This window comes from Colius striatus, chromosome 3 (assembly GCF_028858725.1).
Source record: "Colius striatus isolate bColStr4 chromosome 3, bColStr4.1.hap1, whole genome shotgun sequence".
NCBI classification, from domain to species: Eukaryota; Metazoa; Chordata; class Aves; order Coliiformes; family Coliidae; genus Colius; species Colius striatus.
In genome coordinates, this window is record NC_084761.1 from 15,072,360 (window position 1) to 15,090,966 (window position 18,607).

The 18,607-nt window shown below is 40.4% G+C and overlaps 1 protein-coding gene across 4 annotated transcripts in view; it reads left to right on the top strand.

Annotated features, from left to right (window-relative positions):
* Positions 1–17,356, top strand: part of USP22 (ubiquitin specific peptidase 22) — a 110,856-nt gene extending 93,500 nt beyond the window's left edge. For 3 of the 4 annotated variants that reach the window (XM_061993271.1, XM_061993272.1, XM_061993270.1), the window contains 7 exons: positions 3,941–4,046; positions 5,691–5,849; positions 8,019–8,145; positions 11,376–11,467; positions 12,914–12,976; positions 14,827–14,976; positions 16,742–17,356. In XM_061993271.1, the coding sequence (XP_061849255.1) occupies positions 3,941–4,046; positions 5,691–5,849; positions 8,019–8,145; positions 11,376–11,467; positions 12,914–12,976; positions 14,827–14,976; positions 16,742–16,784 (740 nt within the window). In that variant the 3' untranslated portion in view covers positions 16,785–17,356. The remainder of the gene's footprint in view (positions 1–3,940; positions 4,047–5,690; positions 5,850–8,018; positions 8,146–11,375; positions 11,468–12,913; positions 12,977–14,826; positions 14,977–16,741) is intronic. The other variant, XM_061993269.1, reaches the window with a different exon arrangement.
* Positions 17,357–18,607: the final 1,251 nt, after the last annotated feature.

The following is an 18,607-nucleotide window of genomic DNA, read 5'->3' on the forward strand; positions in this document are numbered from 1 at the left end:
CAGAGTAATACTATAAACAGCCTTGCTGTGTAGGTAATGGCCACCTTCTTTGTATTAAAGTCTAACCATGCCATTGTATGCTAACCATTAGCATATATTGGCTTCAATCTTCAAAATGCATGACAAACTTGATCTTTTGGTTTCTGAATGTATTTGAATTGTAGAAGATGGTAAAAATTATTAGACATAGACATACTGCTTCTTGCATGTGTTCTTAACCTCTTCTATGAAGAACAAGCACAAACATACCCAGCTTTGTGTGTGGGTTCCTTCAGGAGTTCCGTTTCTTAAGAGGAATGTAAATATTGAGTATTTCTGCCCAGTCTGTAAAACATTAGGTCAGCTTTTCATCAGTGTGGCAGATATATCTTAATTATCAGTGCTCTCAGAGAAATTCAGGGTTTTAATTCTGCAGACTCATAACAGTGAGTTTCCAGTCATCTGAACACATTGTAGTCTACTAACTGTGTCTCAGACGTGTTCAGACTTGGAGAAACTTAGACCAGAATTGTTATTTTCTTGTATGGAGCAGGATTGCAATTCAAAAGTTAATGTTCAGCCCAGTGAAATCACTGGCTGTGGAGTGGTTATATTTACTGCAAGAGCAACAACAGCCAGGCAGCAGAGAGTGCCAGAGATTGGCATTTTTGAACACAAAGGTTCAAAAAGCAAGATAAAAGAAATTGAGGCAATCCTGCAGTTTTATTCAGCTAATGTTTTTAAACTGTCTAACAAAAAAAAAGGAGTAGGATTTGTAAAGCTGACTATTCCTCATTTATCTGGTTTTCATGAAGCATTTTTAATTCATCTTTAACAAGGACTGCTACAAAACAAATGTGAAGCCTGGTGTTAGGTATCACACACACACAGAACCTTAAGGGTTGGAAGGGACCTCATCATGACAGAATGCTGTGCTGAGATTTGGGAATAAATCACTATCCTGCTCTGAATTGTGCATGATACTCATAGGAACTGATGAAGCATATGTTTGCAAAACATGTCACCTGCTAGAACACATAGAAATTTGTGTTCATGCTGCTTTTCATGAAGAGTATCAAGCCCATACATGTTCAGAACGCTGGAAGCCAAAGTAAAGCAGTAAAATTAACATTAGTTTCTTGTTCTGATAAATGCTCCCCTTAAAATCTAGCAATTTCAAAATTCCTTTTTCTCATTAAAATGAAATTGAGTTGGATCCACTGTTGAAAAAGTAATCTGTACCTATTCTTAAAGTTACATATGATTTAGTAGTGTTTTAAATGCTTATATATTTGACAAGTACAGACAAAGTAGTAACTTCTCTCTTTTAAAAAAAAAAAAAGGTTGCAATTAGTTTGGATCCAATCTTTTAAACTCAGTTACTGCCATCCTCATAATTACATCAGTGTGTGCATTGATGTGTTCTCAAGTTAGGTTTTGGTCTTGTACTGACCAGTCTCCTACAACAAGCTCTAGATGGGATTATGACCAGCTTTAGAAAGAAAAATTCATGAAACTAAAACATACTTGATAAGATAGAAATGTAGAATGGAACCTTAACGTGCTCAACAATCTAGCAGCTTCTAGTTCTCAGCTGCATAATATACCTCCTCTCAGCATCTGTTACATATTGACAAGTGTGAGTAGGTGGTAATCTTACTTTTTTTTTTTTTTCTCCTCCTCTCTAACCAAATGTCATGGGAAATAATGTTGAGTGGGTAATGCCCTTCTGTTTTGCTGGGAACAAGCTTGCAGGATATTCTTCTGAGACCCGCTCATCGCTGATCCTAATTGACTTGTATAATTGAAAAGGGAGTGTTCACTCTCTCCTGTAGGTGGAAATGGCTGTCTGTTAAAAGTGGCCACAGGGATGTTACCTATGGGCCAGAGAAAAGATCTAGACACAGTTTCTCAGCTTCTGCCCCCTCAAAACAAAACAGAAGGAGATAATGTTTCAAATGATGAGAGATTACAAGGATGTGACAGTTGCATGTTGTTTCTTTAAAAAGGGAAGTGTAGTGTTTAACAACAAGAATAAAACCCACAAAATTCTCTTTTGAGAAATCACATGTAGTCTTTTAAGCTTATAAGTTATCTTTTTCTAAAGGTGAAGAATATCTTGTACAACCTCTATAATAAATGCTGTATTCATTAGCTTACTATAGTTGAGACCTTATAAAGATCTTAAATTCAGTAAGATTTAGCTGAAATTGCCATTAAGAAATGCCCAAGACTGCATCCACTAACCCCCGACTTGAACCTCATACGTTTGAAATGTACTTATAGAGCATTTTCCTCAAGAGCCATTTTAAGGAAACAACACACTTTTCTTGACAATTCAAACATGAGTTTTTAAAGCAGGCAACTGGGTGAGAGCTTTTCTGAGGGATTAAGGGTCTAATCAACTGAGGTGGCCCATTGCAGGTTGGTAGGTATCACCTACATCTGCTTTCCCATGCTTGGTACCAGGTGGAACTTTTGCAAGTTTATATAATATATTTTCTAAACAAATTTCTAAAGTTTCTTTGAGTAAAAGAGAAAAGCTTATTCCTGTTGCAAGAAGACCCCAGCTGGAGCACCTTAGACACAAGAGAAGTGGTGTATTTTTACTTTAGGCTTTTAGTTTCTTCAGTTGCAGGGTTTTGATTTTGATCTTTTCCATACCTGACTAAAAATTAATTACTTTTGAGTAATAGCTCAACAGCTGAGGAGTCAGTCTCTTAGTATTTCAGTCTCAGAAATTAAACACTTCCTGGTTAAAGATACTAGGAAACCTGGCAAAACTTAAATCTGTCTTTGCAAGAGATAAGTTTGTTGTAGGAGATTAGAAGATGCCTGAAGACGTGCTTTATAAAACAATTAGCTGTACTATGAAATAGTTTCGCATCTCTGTTTACAATGCAAAATCGATTGCATCCATCCTACACAAGGAAAATGAGCAATACAATCTTGGAAATAAAGCCAAAAAAAAAATGGTATCATTCTGAGTTCACCTATAGGGAACTGAAAGAGTATGCTTCAAAGCTGAGAACTGTGCCAATAAATTTTTGGTGATTTAATGATCTGCTTAGATTAAGGAAGCTGAACTGGCTTAATCTTAGCACTCAAATCATAGAAATGAATTGCTGTGCTCTCAAGACCTTCAGTGACAGTTCATAATGCCTAAAAGTTAGTTATGTGTTCATTGTGCCCCTTGGGAACTTCAAGGATTACCGTGCCTCTGAGAAGAAGCTGGAGGAAGACACAGCACTTATCTTCCTGCTTCAGATAAGGACATTGTTAATTTTCCCACTGGTGAAAGCTTGAACAGAAAGAGGAGGTTTATGTTGAAAGGACACAATATAGGCAGCAGGCTGGAGGTTAGTGGGTCTCACAAACCTCCTCCCCTTGCTCTCCTCTCAGAAGTTAACTGGAATAGAATTAAAAAGTAACATTTGCTGACGTCTCCTCTCTGTTCATTCAGGAAAACGATGTGCTATTGAATGCTCTGCCTAAGCAGAAACTGGTGCTTCTGTGTTAAAGAGCTGGCCCTTTGTTTAGATACAGATGTTGCTCTAAGTGAAGTTTAAATATTCATTTTCATGAACCATCTTGGCAACTCCCTTCATCTTAGGAACTGATTTTTATATCTGGTACTGCAAAGCAAATCTCTGTCAAGGGAGATAGGGCTATAGGCTGAAAAAGGGGTCTAACAGCTCATATGGCTTGAAGCTACAGAGGTGACTATAGGAGTTAACTGCATTTAGTCACCTTCTGATTTTATCTTTTTTATGTTTTTCTAGGGGTTCTCTTCTTGTTTCCTCCTTATTCTTCAGTGCACGACAGTTTCAGAGTTCTGTATTGTCTCTGTGAGCTTGCAGTATGTTTGTGTTACAAAGAGTTACTGGAAACACTGTCCAAGACCAACCACCTTCCCCTCAGAAGATTTTTGACTTCTGAGTCTGTGTTTGCATTCCTCCAGGTGATGATAATGGGAAGAAGGCCAACAACCCCAACCACTGTAACTGCATCATAGACCAAATCTTCACAGGTGGACTGCAGTCTGATGTTACCTGTCAAGTCTGCCAGTAAGTCATTGTTTTTAATTGGAATCTGTACGTCCTTCAGTACAACAGTGTATTGAATCTTTTGTTTCTTAAATACCAGCAAAACTCTAGCAAGACAAGAACTGTGTAAATACAGCATCAGCTAAATGCCGTCAGTTGTCAGTTATGTGTTCAGACAGACCAATAAAGCTGCCAGACAAGTGCCATAGGCTTATGGACATAAACTTTTTGCTCCTTTATAAAAGGTTGATCTTTTCCAAGTTCGTGAAGAAAAGGTTTCCAAGATCTCTTTGATTTTGAGAGTATATAATTGCCACTGCATTTGAAGAAAATTCTGATATGCAGCCGTATTTTCTTTCAGTTAGTAGCCTCATGTATCATCAGGAGAGGTTTCAAAGAGGCTGATACCTAACATAATCTCAGTACCGGCAAGTGAATGTTTTATAAGATTAAGGAAAAATGTATTTGTTGTTGTTCTTGATGTACTAGAACGAGTTGACTTCTCTTTCAAGATGTTTGATGTTGCCGTAGTGCAGAAGTCAGAGTTCTTGTTTTTTGTTCTATCTTGCATTCTTTATCATTGCACATGCTGTCCTGCAGATGGACTGTTGTGCTGTGCTTGTTAGAATCTGCTTTTATTCTTGGTTTCCTGGAGAGATTTACACAAGATTTACTGTAAGGAAAACATATGAACTTTTGTTCTCTGCCTGGTAGAGCCACAGAATCCTTATATGATAACGAAAAGCTCAATGTGTTAGACTCAACATTAACCTTGATGAAACTTTAACAAAAGAAAATTTCTTCTGAAGATTGACAACTTTTGCACAAATGAAGCTGGAAAAAAGGCAGAATGTTGTTAATGAGATTGCAGAGTGAAAGGCACTAATTTTGGAGGAAGATAGGATTTAAAAAATACGCATAAGTACAAACAGAAAATGCTTCCAAACTAGGAGCTGAGACCCTTGAAGTTGTGGAGTGAAGGATGGGTGAAAAGGTTTGAGTCTGTAGAAGTTAAAATTTTGAACTTTTTTCATAGCCTTAACTGTTGGCTTGTCCTCAGCTGTCTTGTAGAGGAGTCTCATTGAGAACATATGCTGCTTTTTGATGCAGTTATTCTTTGGCCTCTCAAATTCCAAATGCTGCAGGAGATGCTAATGTGAACTACAGAGCTTAATTCTGTGTACTACTGTATAGCAAAAGTATTTGGTGCTCTCTTTATCAAAGTAGCCTTAAGCAGCATCTTCCATATCTTCACTAGAGAACTGTGCTTCTGAATTAATTGGATTGCACATAGCTATCTCCATAGATGTCAGCTGATTCATACTGATCCAGTAGCATGACCAGTACCTCCATCTCTGAGTAACCCTGCCTGTTCAGTTCGAGTCACAGGGCTCCAGTGAATGGGAAAATGTATTTAATGCCTATATTTTGCATTTAGTACAGCATGTACATTTCCTAAAACATATGGCTTTTAAATATTCAGAAAAACAAATCCATTTTGGGAAAACATTCTGGAGCAAGTCTATTTTCTGTCATCTTTGAGTGCCCTCTAGGGGTGATGTAGATCCCATAGTTCTTAAAAGTGTCTGCTGTGCACCCCAAAGTGAGAGACACAGTTTGTTTTAGTTCCTTTAAACAGATGCTAAACTGCTTTCTTTTTCACAGTGGCGTTTCCACGACGATAGACCCATTCTGGGACATCAGTTTGGATTTGCCAGGCTCCTCCACCCCGTTCTGGCCACTGAGTCCAGGGAGTGATGGCAGTGTCGTCAATGGGGAAAGCCATGTGTCAGGCACCACCACTCTCACAGACTGCTTGCGAAGGTATGGAATGAGACAAATACGGTTTCGGTGGGATAAAAAGAGTTTGTTATCGTTGTCTTCTTCAGGTAGCACTGAACAATGGGAGTAAGTGATGGTTTGTTACGATGTTATCCCCAAACAGTATTTTCCTATGTGTTTTAGGTATTTTGCATAAGAGAAAGTGAGAAGGCAAAGAAGGCTCAGAGCAACAGTAGGCCTAGCAAGACGCAATCAAAACGATTGCCACACAGCGTGAAAGCCAATTTTACATTGACTGCTGCCAGGCAATGTGGTTTTAAATGATCAAAACTACTAGAGTCTGTCTCCATCTTCTTGGTTATGTCAGCTAAGCAAGCACGTAAAAAGAGTTCACAATGCATTTAATATTTGTCTAAGTTACAAGACCAAGTGTGATTCTGATTTTGCCCTAAGCAGAGCTGAGGGATCAGTAACAGCAATGCATTAAGAACTAAAGGAATGGAGGTTTCAAAAAGAAAAGCAAGTTCTGAACAGGGAACTTAAGTATCTTGGAAACATGTAATTGGAGAGAACGTTACAGCTTCATATTTGGTTAACTTGGATCTTTAGCATATCTTGAAAGTCTGTTGTCACAAATGCAGATGTTTGTCGAAGAAACTTGAGGAAGAGTAGTCTGGGGCCAAAGCTAATCCTCCTGAAATAAAAATGTATAGCCTCTGACATTATTTCTAACCTCTTGATACTTTTAAGCTCAATAATTTGAAGAGAACGTGGCAATTGGTGCAAATGAGAAATTGCTGATAATTGCTGATGCAGGAACACATCGAGGGGCAAAATCAGCTGAATTGTGGTGATTTTCTTCAAAACAATGATTAGGAAAATTGGAGAGATAGTGAGGAAAGAAAAACATCTAGGTTCAAAGATATTCTCAAAGAGAATAGATTTTGGAAAGAAGTTGAACTCTGATGGATAAGGAGGATTGGTGTAGGTTTTTATCCAAAAGTCAGCAAGCAGGTTGAGTGTTAGATTCAAACAAGGAGAATGTGTAACTTACTGTCAACTGTTGTGGCCATGCAGACTTGAAGGTGGCTGAAGAAAGAAGGATTGAGCAGGAATATGACAAAAGCCAGCAGGATATAGGCACTCCTAACAACAGTAACAACAACTTTGTAAGCCTTTTTATAGACTTGAGAGAAGAGAAAAAAATGTAATCAAAACTAGAGGTGATGGGACATAGGCAAGGTAAAGGAAATGTTAATCCAACAAGAAGGGAAACCGAGAGTCTGTGAAGGGTCATTTAATGCTGGAGGCTGCACTGGCCTTAAACAGAATGAGGCAAGGTAGGGTTAGTGATGAGCTGATCCATGTTGCCCTCACATGCTTAATGTGTGCATTAATGTCAAATGCTGAAATGTAATTGATCCCAAAAATTCTAGTTGTAAAGCAGCCCCTGAGGAGATGATTTGTTTCCCTGTGGAGGTCTAAACTTGGAGGAAATGACTTAGCAGTCCATCCTCCTAGCATTTTCTGTGCTGACAGTTCCTGAAAAAGTGGGAGAGATTTTGCTTTAGTGTGTGGTGAGAACATAGAGGTGGTATATTTTCTGTAAGCAGTTCCCTACCCTGTAATGGTCTCTTCCTATAGCTCCCTTGAGCAGTTCTGTCTGAAAATTTTGAAAGAGATTTTTCTAGTTGTCAACACTTGGGTATTCTTGGAAGATATCTGTATTTTGAAAAGAACTTTGTGTTTACAGCGCTTTCCATCTCAGAGCTTTGATCCTAGCCCTGGAGGGCTACAAGCTAGAGGAGTGTCCTGCAGATAGCGTACAGCTGAGCACAGAAATCATATCCTCTTGCTTCAGAACTTCCACAGCAATGTTTTTTTGCTTCTGAAAACAAAAGATCTTTGCTTTCTGTATGAAAATTAGCTGTCCTGTTGGAGGAGATGAACTATCATTTAGCTCCCTTCTGGTACATTGATGCATTTCAGTGCAGTGTTCCCAAGTAGAGCAATGACAGATGTCAGATTTGGATGTCTGAACCATAGCACTTATTGTAAGTGTTGAGGTTTTTTTCCAAATGACACTTAAAAGCCATGAACTGTGTCTTGTGATGACAGTGACCTACAAGTAAATGAAGTGTTTTCGGCATGTGTGGAAAATCATCTGATCGTTTTGTGCATCCTTTTACTTTTTAATACCTTTTTTTTCAGGTTTACAAGGCCAGAACATCTAGGAAGCAGTGCCAAAATCAAATGTAGTGGTTGCCATAGCTACCAGGAATCTACCAAACAACTCACTATGAAGAAGTTACCCATTGTGGCCTGTTTTCATCTCAAAGTAAGTTCACAGGGGGCACAGAGAGCAGAGGACACGTATTCCTCTCTGAGAGGATGAGCTAAATTTCTGGACATGTCTTCTGGTTTTCACTGACTAATCTTTTACAATATAAAAAAGTATAAAGAACAGCTTGCATGCCCAGCTAGATTTTCTGTTAAGGTAGTACGACATTATCCACAGTGTAGCTTTGCAGTGTGTCTGTGGGAACCTAACTAAACAGAATCTAGAAACAAAACGGAAGACCAGTACAATGCCTGTGCCAGCGCAGAAACCAGTCCTTAATCTCAGGTAACACACATTCATCCTGCATGGTAGATTTTTTACCCTACGTTTCTACTGGAAGAAACTCTGTGGGGAAGGAAAAGCGTGGGAAGTTATTGGTTGCAATGGAAAAGTCTTCTTGTGTCTTCCCAACTGTCATGTCCTTTTCTTCATTTCCAATTGAGATGATGTCAGATACAATGATGGGACATAATGTCATAGTTGATGCCCTCAGGTAGTTTACTGGGGCCACCAAGATGATCAAGGGTATAGAACATCATTCATACGAGGAAAGACTGCGGGAACTGGGGCTGTTTAGTCTGGAGAAGAGGAGACTGAGTGGTGATCTTATTAACATTTATAAATATCTAAAGGGTGGGTGTCAGGAGGTTGGGACATCCCTTTTTTCTATAGTAGATAGTAACAGGACAAGGGATAATGGGATGAAGCTGGAACACAAAAAGTTCCACTTAAACATAAGAAGAAACTATTTCAGTGTTCAGGTGAGGGAGCCCTGGCACAGGCTGCCCAGAGGGGTAGTGGAGTCTCCTTCCTTGGAGGTCTTCAAGACCCGCCTGGACACGTTCCTATGCGACCTGATCTAGGTGAACCTGCTTCTGCAGGGGGGTTGGACTAGATGATTTCTAAAGGTCCCTTCCAACCCCTACCATTCTATGAGTCTGATACTGCTGTACAGTTCATCTTAAATATGAAGAGTGTGACTGTGGTGCAAGGTAAGCAGCTAATGCAGAACATGAAGGTCGTTCTGTGTCAAGAGGCAAAGTGTCCTTGAAAAGGGATGCCACAGGCCTTTGTAGAAGCGGCCACCATAGTAAGTTAGCTGCATCTTTGATCTACTTGAGCTTTTCAGGGACAGACCTCTAAGGTCTTCAGCGTCTCCTGGGATCCTCTCATTTCCAGTTGGCAACTGGGGATCACTGGCCTCAGCTCTTAGTATGACTAGTATTTGAATAAACTGCATATCTAATGACGATACTTATGTGACATAAGCTACATAAAGAAAACCAGAATTTTATCTAAGACCATGGTGACTGGAAACAGATTTTAAACAGCAACCTGTATGCTGTGTACTCATGAAGGCTTGTATTGCTTCTTTTTCCAGCTGGGGAGTGGTGAATTGAAAGAACTCCAGCCTTCTGCTCCAGAGTCTTTGGTTGTTTAGTTCTTACATTGTTTCTAGGCTTTGAACCTTGGTGTAAAACACCTGGGTAACTTTAATGTGGTTGGAATTAGACCTTTATGTTGTCGCTGTCATGGCAAGGTGCATGCTGAGCTTTACTGTAGCATGCAGACAGCTTTTCTGCTTTATTTTCCAGTAGCCCTCTTGAGCTGGGTCAGTGCGTTCATATTGGAAAATCTAATAATCTGTGTAACTCCAGTGTCACGGTCTCACTGAGAAAGTCACAGACTGTATTCAAGTAGTAATTGTAGTTTGGAATTGTTAAATTACATAGCAACTCCATATCCAGTGTAGCAGCGATTTAAAGCTTATTTTCAAAATCTGGCTTGTACAGAAGCTTGTTAATGAAATGCAGAGGTCTTGACATGAAAACAGAGTGCCATAGGAAGGTCTGTATTCACCAGAAAAGACCGATTCTGCTTTCAAAAAGGTGCTACAGTTGGAGAGATTTCCTTCTGTAATTTACAGACCTTTTCAGACTGTCTGGGACACGATGCCTTCAGATGTTCACTTCTGTGTACCAGCAGTTCTTCAGTTGCATCTTGAGTATTAACCAAGTTGATGCACAATGTTACACACCAAAGATATTGGCCATACCGGAAAAGATAATTGCACTGTTCCTTTGATGTTCTTTGTTTGTGGCCTTCCTGAAGAGCATTCTTTCATGACTGACTTGAGGTTTCAGGAGTGCTTGACTGGCTCCTTAAAGGAGTTTTGGGGTGTTGGGCTCTTGCTTTTATCTCATTTTTATTTTATTAGGGCAGAATAGTTGGCAAGATATAGCTGAGTGATTCTGCTCTTTGGGCAAGGCAATGTGAATGTGCTCAACTCCTTTCCTACACTCAGTTCTGTGTTTGTGTTACCCAGAATGATTGAAGATTTCTTTTTTTTTTTCTTTTTTAAGAAATTACTTTTCCTAAGTGAATGTGTTTTCCTGTCCGTGCAAAAGACAAATTTCATGTCTTGTGTTAAAGCAAAAAAGAAACACAAAAGATAAGAATTACAAAGTCTCAGCTCTTCACGTCTGGATCTGTTGCTAGGGAATTGTTACGGCACCACAATTGGAAAATAATTAACTTGAAGTGTAAATAGAGCAGAATTTCTGAGAAATGGGGAGAGAATCTGCCTTTAAATAGAAACTCATTCATCTCTTTCTGGTATTTGTTCCTGTTTCCATTTAATATTCAATCAAGAAGATGAGGAGAGGATGGTGGGTATTGCAGGCTCCTTTTGGCAGAGGGACGAGGTTTTTTATTATCATATTCCATTTTTGCCTTAATTTGAATTGGCATTGCTGTGTAGGTTTGACTCCTGTCACTTGAGATGATTGAATGGGTACAGTAAGTGTATGAATCTGATGGCAAGCTCTCGTTGCCACCAGTGCTGTATGCTGGTGTCAGCAGCAGCCATGGCTTAGAATAGTGTGTAGTACAAGTGAACACTGAGTTTGGGTAAAGGCTGTGTGTACTGTCTCTAATACTTTTTTTTTCTGAATGCCACTTGGAGAGTAAGTTTGTATGTATAGATATTAAGGTAAACTAATTAATACTGTATTTTTCACACAAACTGTGCTTTATTTTCCTTGTATAAGTGTGTTAGTGTTTACACAGGGGTTCCCAGCCCAGATAGTTGGTAGGAAAAAATCTGGGAATGTCCTTGGATACTGACAGCTGATGTGCTTTAATATTATTATACCTAAGCTTTACTATAAAAGACAGAAAACTTAGCCTTTCTCTAAAGAAAAAAACTTCTTTCCCTTTGTCTCCAGCGGTTTGAACACTCAGCCAAACTGAGGCGAAAGATCACTACGTATGTCTCGTTTCCACTGGAGCTGGACATGACACCATTCATGGCTTCCAGGTGTGTACCAAGTTCAAAATCCCCCAAAGACCTGGACAGAACTGTTTACCAGTTCATACATGTGCATCCTGAAACGTGGAGCACCCTTGAATCAAGGTTTATAGAACAGTATGTATAATGATATTTCTGCTGTAAGCTTCTCCTTGAAATGTGCATCTTTGCTCAACTGATTTTTAGATGAACCATTGAGTTTTGTGTGACAGAAAAGGCTTTATATTTAATTTATTTATGTGTCTTATGTTTCTGGTTGCATGTTAAATTTGTAGACTCAGATCGATCGTAACTCAGATCTCTGCTTTGGTCCTGTCACCCGAGTGTTCACCCAGCAGTCATCTTGTGTAATTAGGCAGATTAGACGTAGCCCAACACATCACCTAGTATTTCTGAAGCAATAAAAATCCTTCCTCATTTCTATGAAAATCTGGAGGGTTTTTGTTCTATACCTTCAGCTTCTGGTTAGAGAAGAGTAGAAGAAGAAAAAACATTGTCCAGATTAAAATAAGTATTTCTAATTGGTATTTAAACAGAAACATTAAGACTTCTCCTGCCTCCCAGGCTTTTGAAAGACATGACATTTGTATACATGTACCTTTATGAGAGTAATTTAATCAGCTTAGTTAACAAGTATTTGTCAGATGTCAATTCAAATACACAAGAGGATATTCAGATTTAACTTACATTTGAAGCAATGCAGAAAGCCTCAAAACACAACATCTCTTAACACAGGGGCTCTGTTTGATGCTAAAACTTTGCTAATAATGTCAAGATTTGTGTGTGTGTGTGTCCCCAAAAAAAAAAAAAGAGGAGAACGCTGAAACTCTGTTCAATAGTGTTGTATTAAGAACATATGGTTTATTCCAGTATGTTCTGGAGATTTTGAGACGTCTTATGTTCCTCTGTGCTGAATTCTCCCTGGATAGAACAGGCTCTGTTGATGAAAGGTATCAAGCATAATGGAATATAGATGGGGTAATCAGCAGGCATAACTCAGTAATCTGAATTTCATCGGCTATGAAATCAACAGCATAATCCTATTGCTGCTGTCAAAACACAAAATGAATTTACAAGTCAGAGCCAGGATGATTGACCTATCACAGGATAAAGGATTGGTGTAATTAGATATTTTTCCAGGTTTAAAATACAAATCTTTTCTTAACTTGTTTTTAAGCTTTTTGGATAGGACATTTGACATAAACAGATGTGTGTTTGCAGCACTGAAACCTTGACCAAGAGGAGATGGTGTTTCTTATGTAGCATTGCTATGAGAAAACCAATAAAGCATCTTTAGCATCCTAATCAGCAGCCCTTCTCTGCTGCTAAGCAGTGTTGTGCTTTTGAATAAGGACCTGGATTTGGCAAACAGGTTGTGTCATGTAACACCTATTTCCTCGATTTGGGAAGCCCCTGCTTTAAGTGACTGGATTTTTGTGTGTGTGTGTGTTGCAGTAAAGAGAGCAGAATGAACGGGCAATACCAGCAGCCGACGGATAGTCTAAACAATGATAATAAGTAAGTGGTACATTCCGTGACTCCTATTGTGAAAGGTAGCTGGCTTCTAGAAGGAGGTATACAGACTGCTGTATATCCTGCAATGTGAAGTGCATTACCATATTTGACAGCACAGTAAGTCTGAACTGTTGCAAAATAAAGCTTCATTCACTACAACTGCCTACCCTTCTGAGGTTTTGTGGCAGCTGACTTTCAGATCCGAACGTGATAAGCCCAGCAATCGGTCCGTGAGTGAAATTAAAAGCCATGGTTACAGTATTAAAAGAGATGGGAGTTGCCTTTAAATAATCCTTTTTGTTGCAATAGCAAAGGGAGTTCCAGTCTATAGAACACTGACAGTCAGTGTCCCAAGTAAATGACACAAGTATTTCTGGGGTCTCATGATCAAGTAGTGATTCCAGTCAGAATACATGACGGGCTGATAATGACACTTGCTTAGCAGTGCAAAGGGAGTGTAATTGAAACCAGTATCTATGGCAAACCATATCTTTTTTATTTAACAAGATTACAGGTTTGGTTGCTACAGTCGTGTGCTGATGCTGTGTATTTACGTTCTTCGAGGTACTTCATTTGGCACTAAAAGTTTCATTAAGCAGCTGCAATCACAGTAGATACATTTAAAAACAGTCAGTGCAGTTGTCATAGAGGCAGACACCAGGCAGGTGTTAATGTGTGGTCCTATAGTGACTGATTCCTTAGATGTATGGTGTTTAACAGTCAGCAAAGAGCTGAAAGAAAACCCAGCTGACACCATTGGGGTTTGCACACGACTAAAGTTGGAGGAGTAGTTAATAATGAAGAGGATTAGGTAATGAGAGATGCGGCATCTGGGCTGTTTAGTAAGCTGGATGCCAGTAAACAGCTGGGGCAATCCTAGAATCCTCCATCTAGGACTAAAGAGTGGTGTTGGATTAAAGGGCTCCACTAGGAAGAGACTGACATCATAAATCAGTGGCTCTGTAGGCAGTCAACTGAATAGGTGCCTTGTTGTGGCACCACTGTGTCAAAAGAGCTCTGTGAATTTTGACCATTAGTAGGACAATACCAAGTGAGATTACAGAGATTATTTTACCATTGTGCAGCTGTGTTTGGATCCCAGTTTGAGATAGCATTTTAAGAAAGAGCTAAAGACAGCAGAGAACGTTTGAAACAGAGCTGCAAGTATGTTTAAGACTGGAAACAAAATCTTACCTTAGAACAAAACAGCCAAGGACTTCAGCCTTCTACCTTTTAAGAAAAGGAAAGGGGGGGAAAAAATCATAGTAACTTGATTAGTCTGTGTCTTTATTCAGAGCAGAGATGTCTGCTAGATTTCAGGCTAGGAGGAACATGCCCAACAACATCTGAAGGCCAGAATTTGAGGCTGAATATATTAGCAGTATTTCAAAGTAGGTACAGACTTTCCAGATTAAGGACAAATAATCAGTACAGCAGTTTATCACTACAGGTATTTAAGATTAGCTATATGTAAGTTGACCTCATTTCCCACACCTCCAATGCGTTCTTCTGGTGCCCTAGCGTAACTAATTCGAGGAAGTAGAAGGACAGACTAGATAATCAGCAGTCCTCTTCAGGAATGCATCAATATTGATGTATTTTAGAAGACAAATCTGTGGTAGCCACTATTGGTAGAGCTGATAGCTGTCACCAGATGCAGTAACTGCGAGACAGGAAGAAAAATGTGGTTCATTGTCCTGGATGAGGATACCCTCTTCCCAGTTAATGTTAAGAGCTCGTGTTCTGTTACAGATCAGATCCTTTACTGTTGCTAAAGCTTTTGCCTCTCTTAAAATGTCAGTTGTTTTTCCCCCTTTTTGATCCACACATTCACTAACTATTTTCTATACTAGGTATTCCTTGTTTGCAGTAGTTAATCACCAGGGAACCTTGGAGAGTGGGCACTATACCAGCTTCATCCGGCAGCACAAGGACCAGTGGTTCAAGTGTGATGATGCCATTATCACCAAGGCTAGCATTAAAGACGTGCTAGACAGTGAAGGGTAAGTCCCGGACTAGGGAGGGGAAAGGAAGGGAAACTTTGACTTTTGTTGGATTTTTCTTACTTTTACTTAAAAGACTCTTTCAAGATAGAGAAGACTTAATTTCTCCAAGTATCTATGTCTCTGTGTATGTCAGTGCTTCAGAATGTGCCTTGATAATCTTAGACTTGTTGAAGAAAGAAGAGGGGAAGGACAAGAGACCTCAGCTGACCTGCAGTGTCTGTAACTGGTGCTAATAGCAGGGACTCTGAAAACCAGAGTGGTACCATCATCCAGTGTAGGAACAGTATTTAACACAGCCCAGTCCTTGCCTGCACGACCTTTGGCTTACTAGGTGCAAAGAATTTGAAGAAAAGCCAGTAAGAAAACCCCGTGAACCTGAGTGGCAGGGCCCTGGGGGAGGCAGCTGTAGAGTGTGATCTGTCCCTTAGCTCATGGCTTTCAGTGGGGTTTAGGTTGATACTATGGTTTCAGATACTTCAGTGTTGGGAGCGCAGAGCAGCGGTCTGTGAGGGAGGCAGCTCCGTGTCCCTCATGTAGGGGAAGCTCTGGGGACTGCTCTGTTTCAGGAATAAGGTAAAGTCTGTAGTCTTCATTTTGCATTTTCAACTATGGACTTGACACTGGAAAGATAAGCCTTCGTTGTCCATTATCTCCCAGGGCTGCAGCAGGCACAGTTGTGCTCTTGGTAATCTTTTTAACAGCATTTTCCCTTTTCTTTGAATTTACAACCAGAAAGTAAAAAAAACCCTGTAATGTCTGGATTGCTGTTGAATGATTTGTCATGGGAACTTGTGCTTTGAGGTCAGCAGAAAAACTGAGTATGCTTTTCTTCGATGGCAAGTGGCTTGCTCTGACCCTGGGATGGGGTATGTCTGTGGAGGAAACCACCACAGGCAAGGAGGGGAGGATGTGCAACACAACTGCTGGCTCCTTAACGGCTGGTTTGAGCTCAGATCCATCTTCCCTAGTTCAGATAAAGGCTGACACTAAGTACATCTGCATTGTGTAAGGGAAGCTCCATAAGGCATGAGGTGGAACGATAGTAATTGGAAAGCTCAAAAGTGCTTTGAAGCATTTTAAGGGAGTCATGTAGTGACTCTGACAATGTGAGGCATGTAGAGAGTGTGTAGAGCTGAGTCTGCTTCCTTCTGACATGTACTGCTTGAGGGCTGGGCTCCCATATGTAGCAGTACACATGAAGTAATTAAGGACGGGAAGAATTTCATCCTATTGAAACACCAGATTTGAGCACAGATTGAGACATTAGATATTTGAGTTGGATTCGATTGGGATACAGGAGCTTTCACCCACATGCCTGGTTCTGTAACAGTAAGTGGCAGATAGTTTGCCATAGTCCTCAGTGTCTGGTGCTTTGGTAACGTGCCTCTAAAACGACAGTTTCATCTTAAAGCACCTCTGTGTTTTGTGTCATGGTGGTGTTGAATGGATGCTGCCTGCCTGGGCACTGACATGCTCCAGTCTGCCTGAGCTTCCCGGTTCTAAGTAGATTGTACAGCACGAAGGTTTGATTGTTTGATGTATGACTGTCCCGTTTCCTGAGTTGTTGGTGAAATTATGTCAGCTGGCTTCCATCCTTCTCATCCATACTTGCTGTAGGGGGACTGGCATGTCCCTAGCCTCCCTTCAAATGGAAAAGGAAACCAAAATTAGTGGTCTTCCCTTTGTATGATTGCATCAATGGAAACACAGATCTGCTCCAGCCAGAGCAGACAGCTGAAACTGTACCTCTGCTTTCTTGCAGATATTTGCTGTTCTATCACAAACAGTTCCTGGAGTATGAATAGCCTTATCCAGCAGCCTGTCTGATATAAACAAGGAAGAAAATAAGCAAGCCTTCTGAATCGACACACAAACCTACCTGAAATGAAAAGACCCATTAAAAACCAACTAGCACTGAGCTGTAACAGGACCTACTTGACACTGACTCAAAGCCTGGCGGAGTAAGAAACGAACAATGTCCAACATGTGCGTGGGCCCGCACGGCCAGGAAGGGGCAAAAAAAGAGGCTACAGTCAGTCACTTAACAGAGGAAATCTAAAATGAAAGGAATGCTCTGGGTGGGGGAAATGGGAGCAGAGGAGTCCGGGCACTGGTACATCTCCTGTGTTCCTCCAAAATGTGTGTGGGAAGGCAAAGGGTTATACCCTCATCTCCATAAAGCATCTTCTCCATTTGGTGCTTCAGCTCCAACGACCAATCATATAACAGTTAAAGTTAAAAATCCAAGCCCATTTTTTTATGCATATGGGTCTGAAAGCAGTAGAGTGGAGGAGGAGGGGATGACACAACTAAAGGACTTTGCAAGTATCTTTTTATTTGTGAATTTTAGTTATTAAATAAATACAGTATGAAACTATTAGGCTCTTTTTCTTCCAACAACCACAAAGGAAGTCCTGGATTGTGGAACTGAAGCTACAGTACTAAGACAGGTTTTCAAGCATGCCTGCTTGCACAGGTAATGTTCAATGCCATCGGACTGCTCATCAAAAGCATCAGCACAGATTCTTTTCTGTTTGAGCCCTTTTTTGTTTTCTATAAATAGCTATTTTCTTAATTTTTTTCCTTTTATTCCCTTTTTTTTCCACGAGAATGAGATTCATAACTGCAAGCATCAGTAAAAAGGAATGAATTGGCGTGTTTATACTGTAAGAGTGGTCTTGGGTCTTCTTTTTTTTTAAGGGGGAAAAAAAAATCTTGTGAATCAGTTTGAATTTCTCAGAAGTGCTTGTTTTGTTGTCGCTGGTTTGGGTTTGTTTTTTCCCCCCCTTCTGCCTTGCAAAGGCGTCAGTAGGAGAGAGAACCTCAGTGTTGAAGAACGTACCATCTGTCAGAAACGGTTGCTGCTGGGGGCAGCACTGAGAGAGAAGAGAGAGAGAGATCTGCTGCTATGAGCACTTGTGCAGTGCACTCGGGTTTTAAGTAAACAACACATTTTCCTGATATGTTTGAGGCTGGTATTGGTTCCTTGTATCCTCCCACGTGTATTAACTCCTCACATGCTTTTCTCCTTGCAGAACATCGGTGTCCTTTAGCTCTCAGCCCTTGGTGCAGCAGCTCGCTCGCTGCCTTTGTCACAGACGCAGCGTTGCTGCTCCTCTCCCCACTGTCGCTGCCTCGGCTGCGTCGTGCTCCCTGGAGGCTCAGCTGTGGATTGAATTGCAGCCTGAGAGAGAAACCATTCAGAACACAGAGCTGAAATGAGCAAAAATGGCTTTGTTCTCCCTTCCCTGTGGAACCTATAGGGAGCCACGGATAAGAGTTAGGCACTATAGATTGGTGTGTGAGCCAAGCACACCAGGTTATTAAACTCTACTTGTGTGCCCAGTCCAGTGTGGTTAAAAACAGGGATGGGTCTAACCTTGTGCAATCTGTGCTCTAGAAGTGAGTTAAGGTGTCTAACCTGGATCAGAGGTGGGAAGTGGCCTGCTAGATGAGAAATAAGGGAAGTGGGGTTGTTGGTCTTTTTAAATGAGTATCTTACCAGAGCAGCTAAACAAAAGAGTGGTGGAACTGCATTTGATTCGTACATGAACTGGAAGAGGTAGGAAGGCAGTTTTGTACAGTGAGAGATTGCTGCAACAGCTTCCAACAGGGAAGGAAGAAGGGA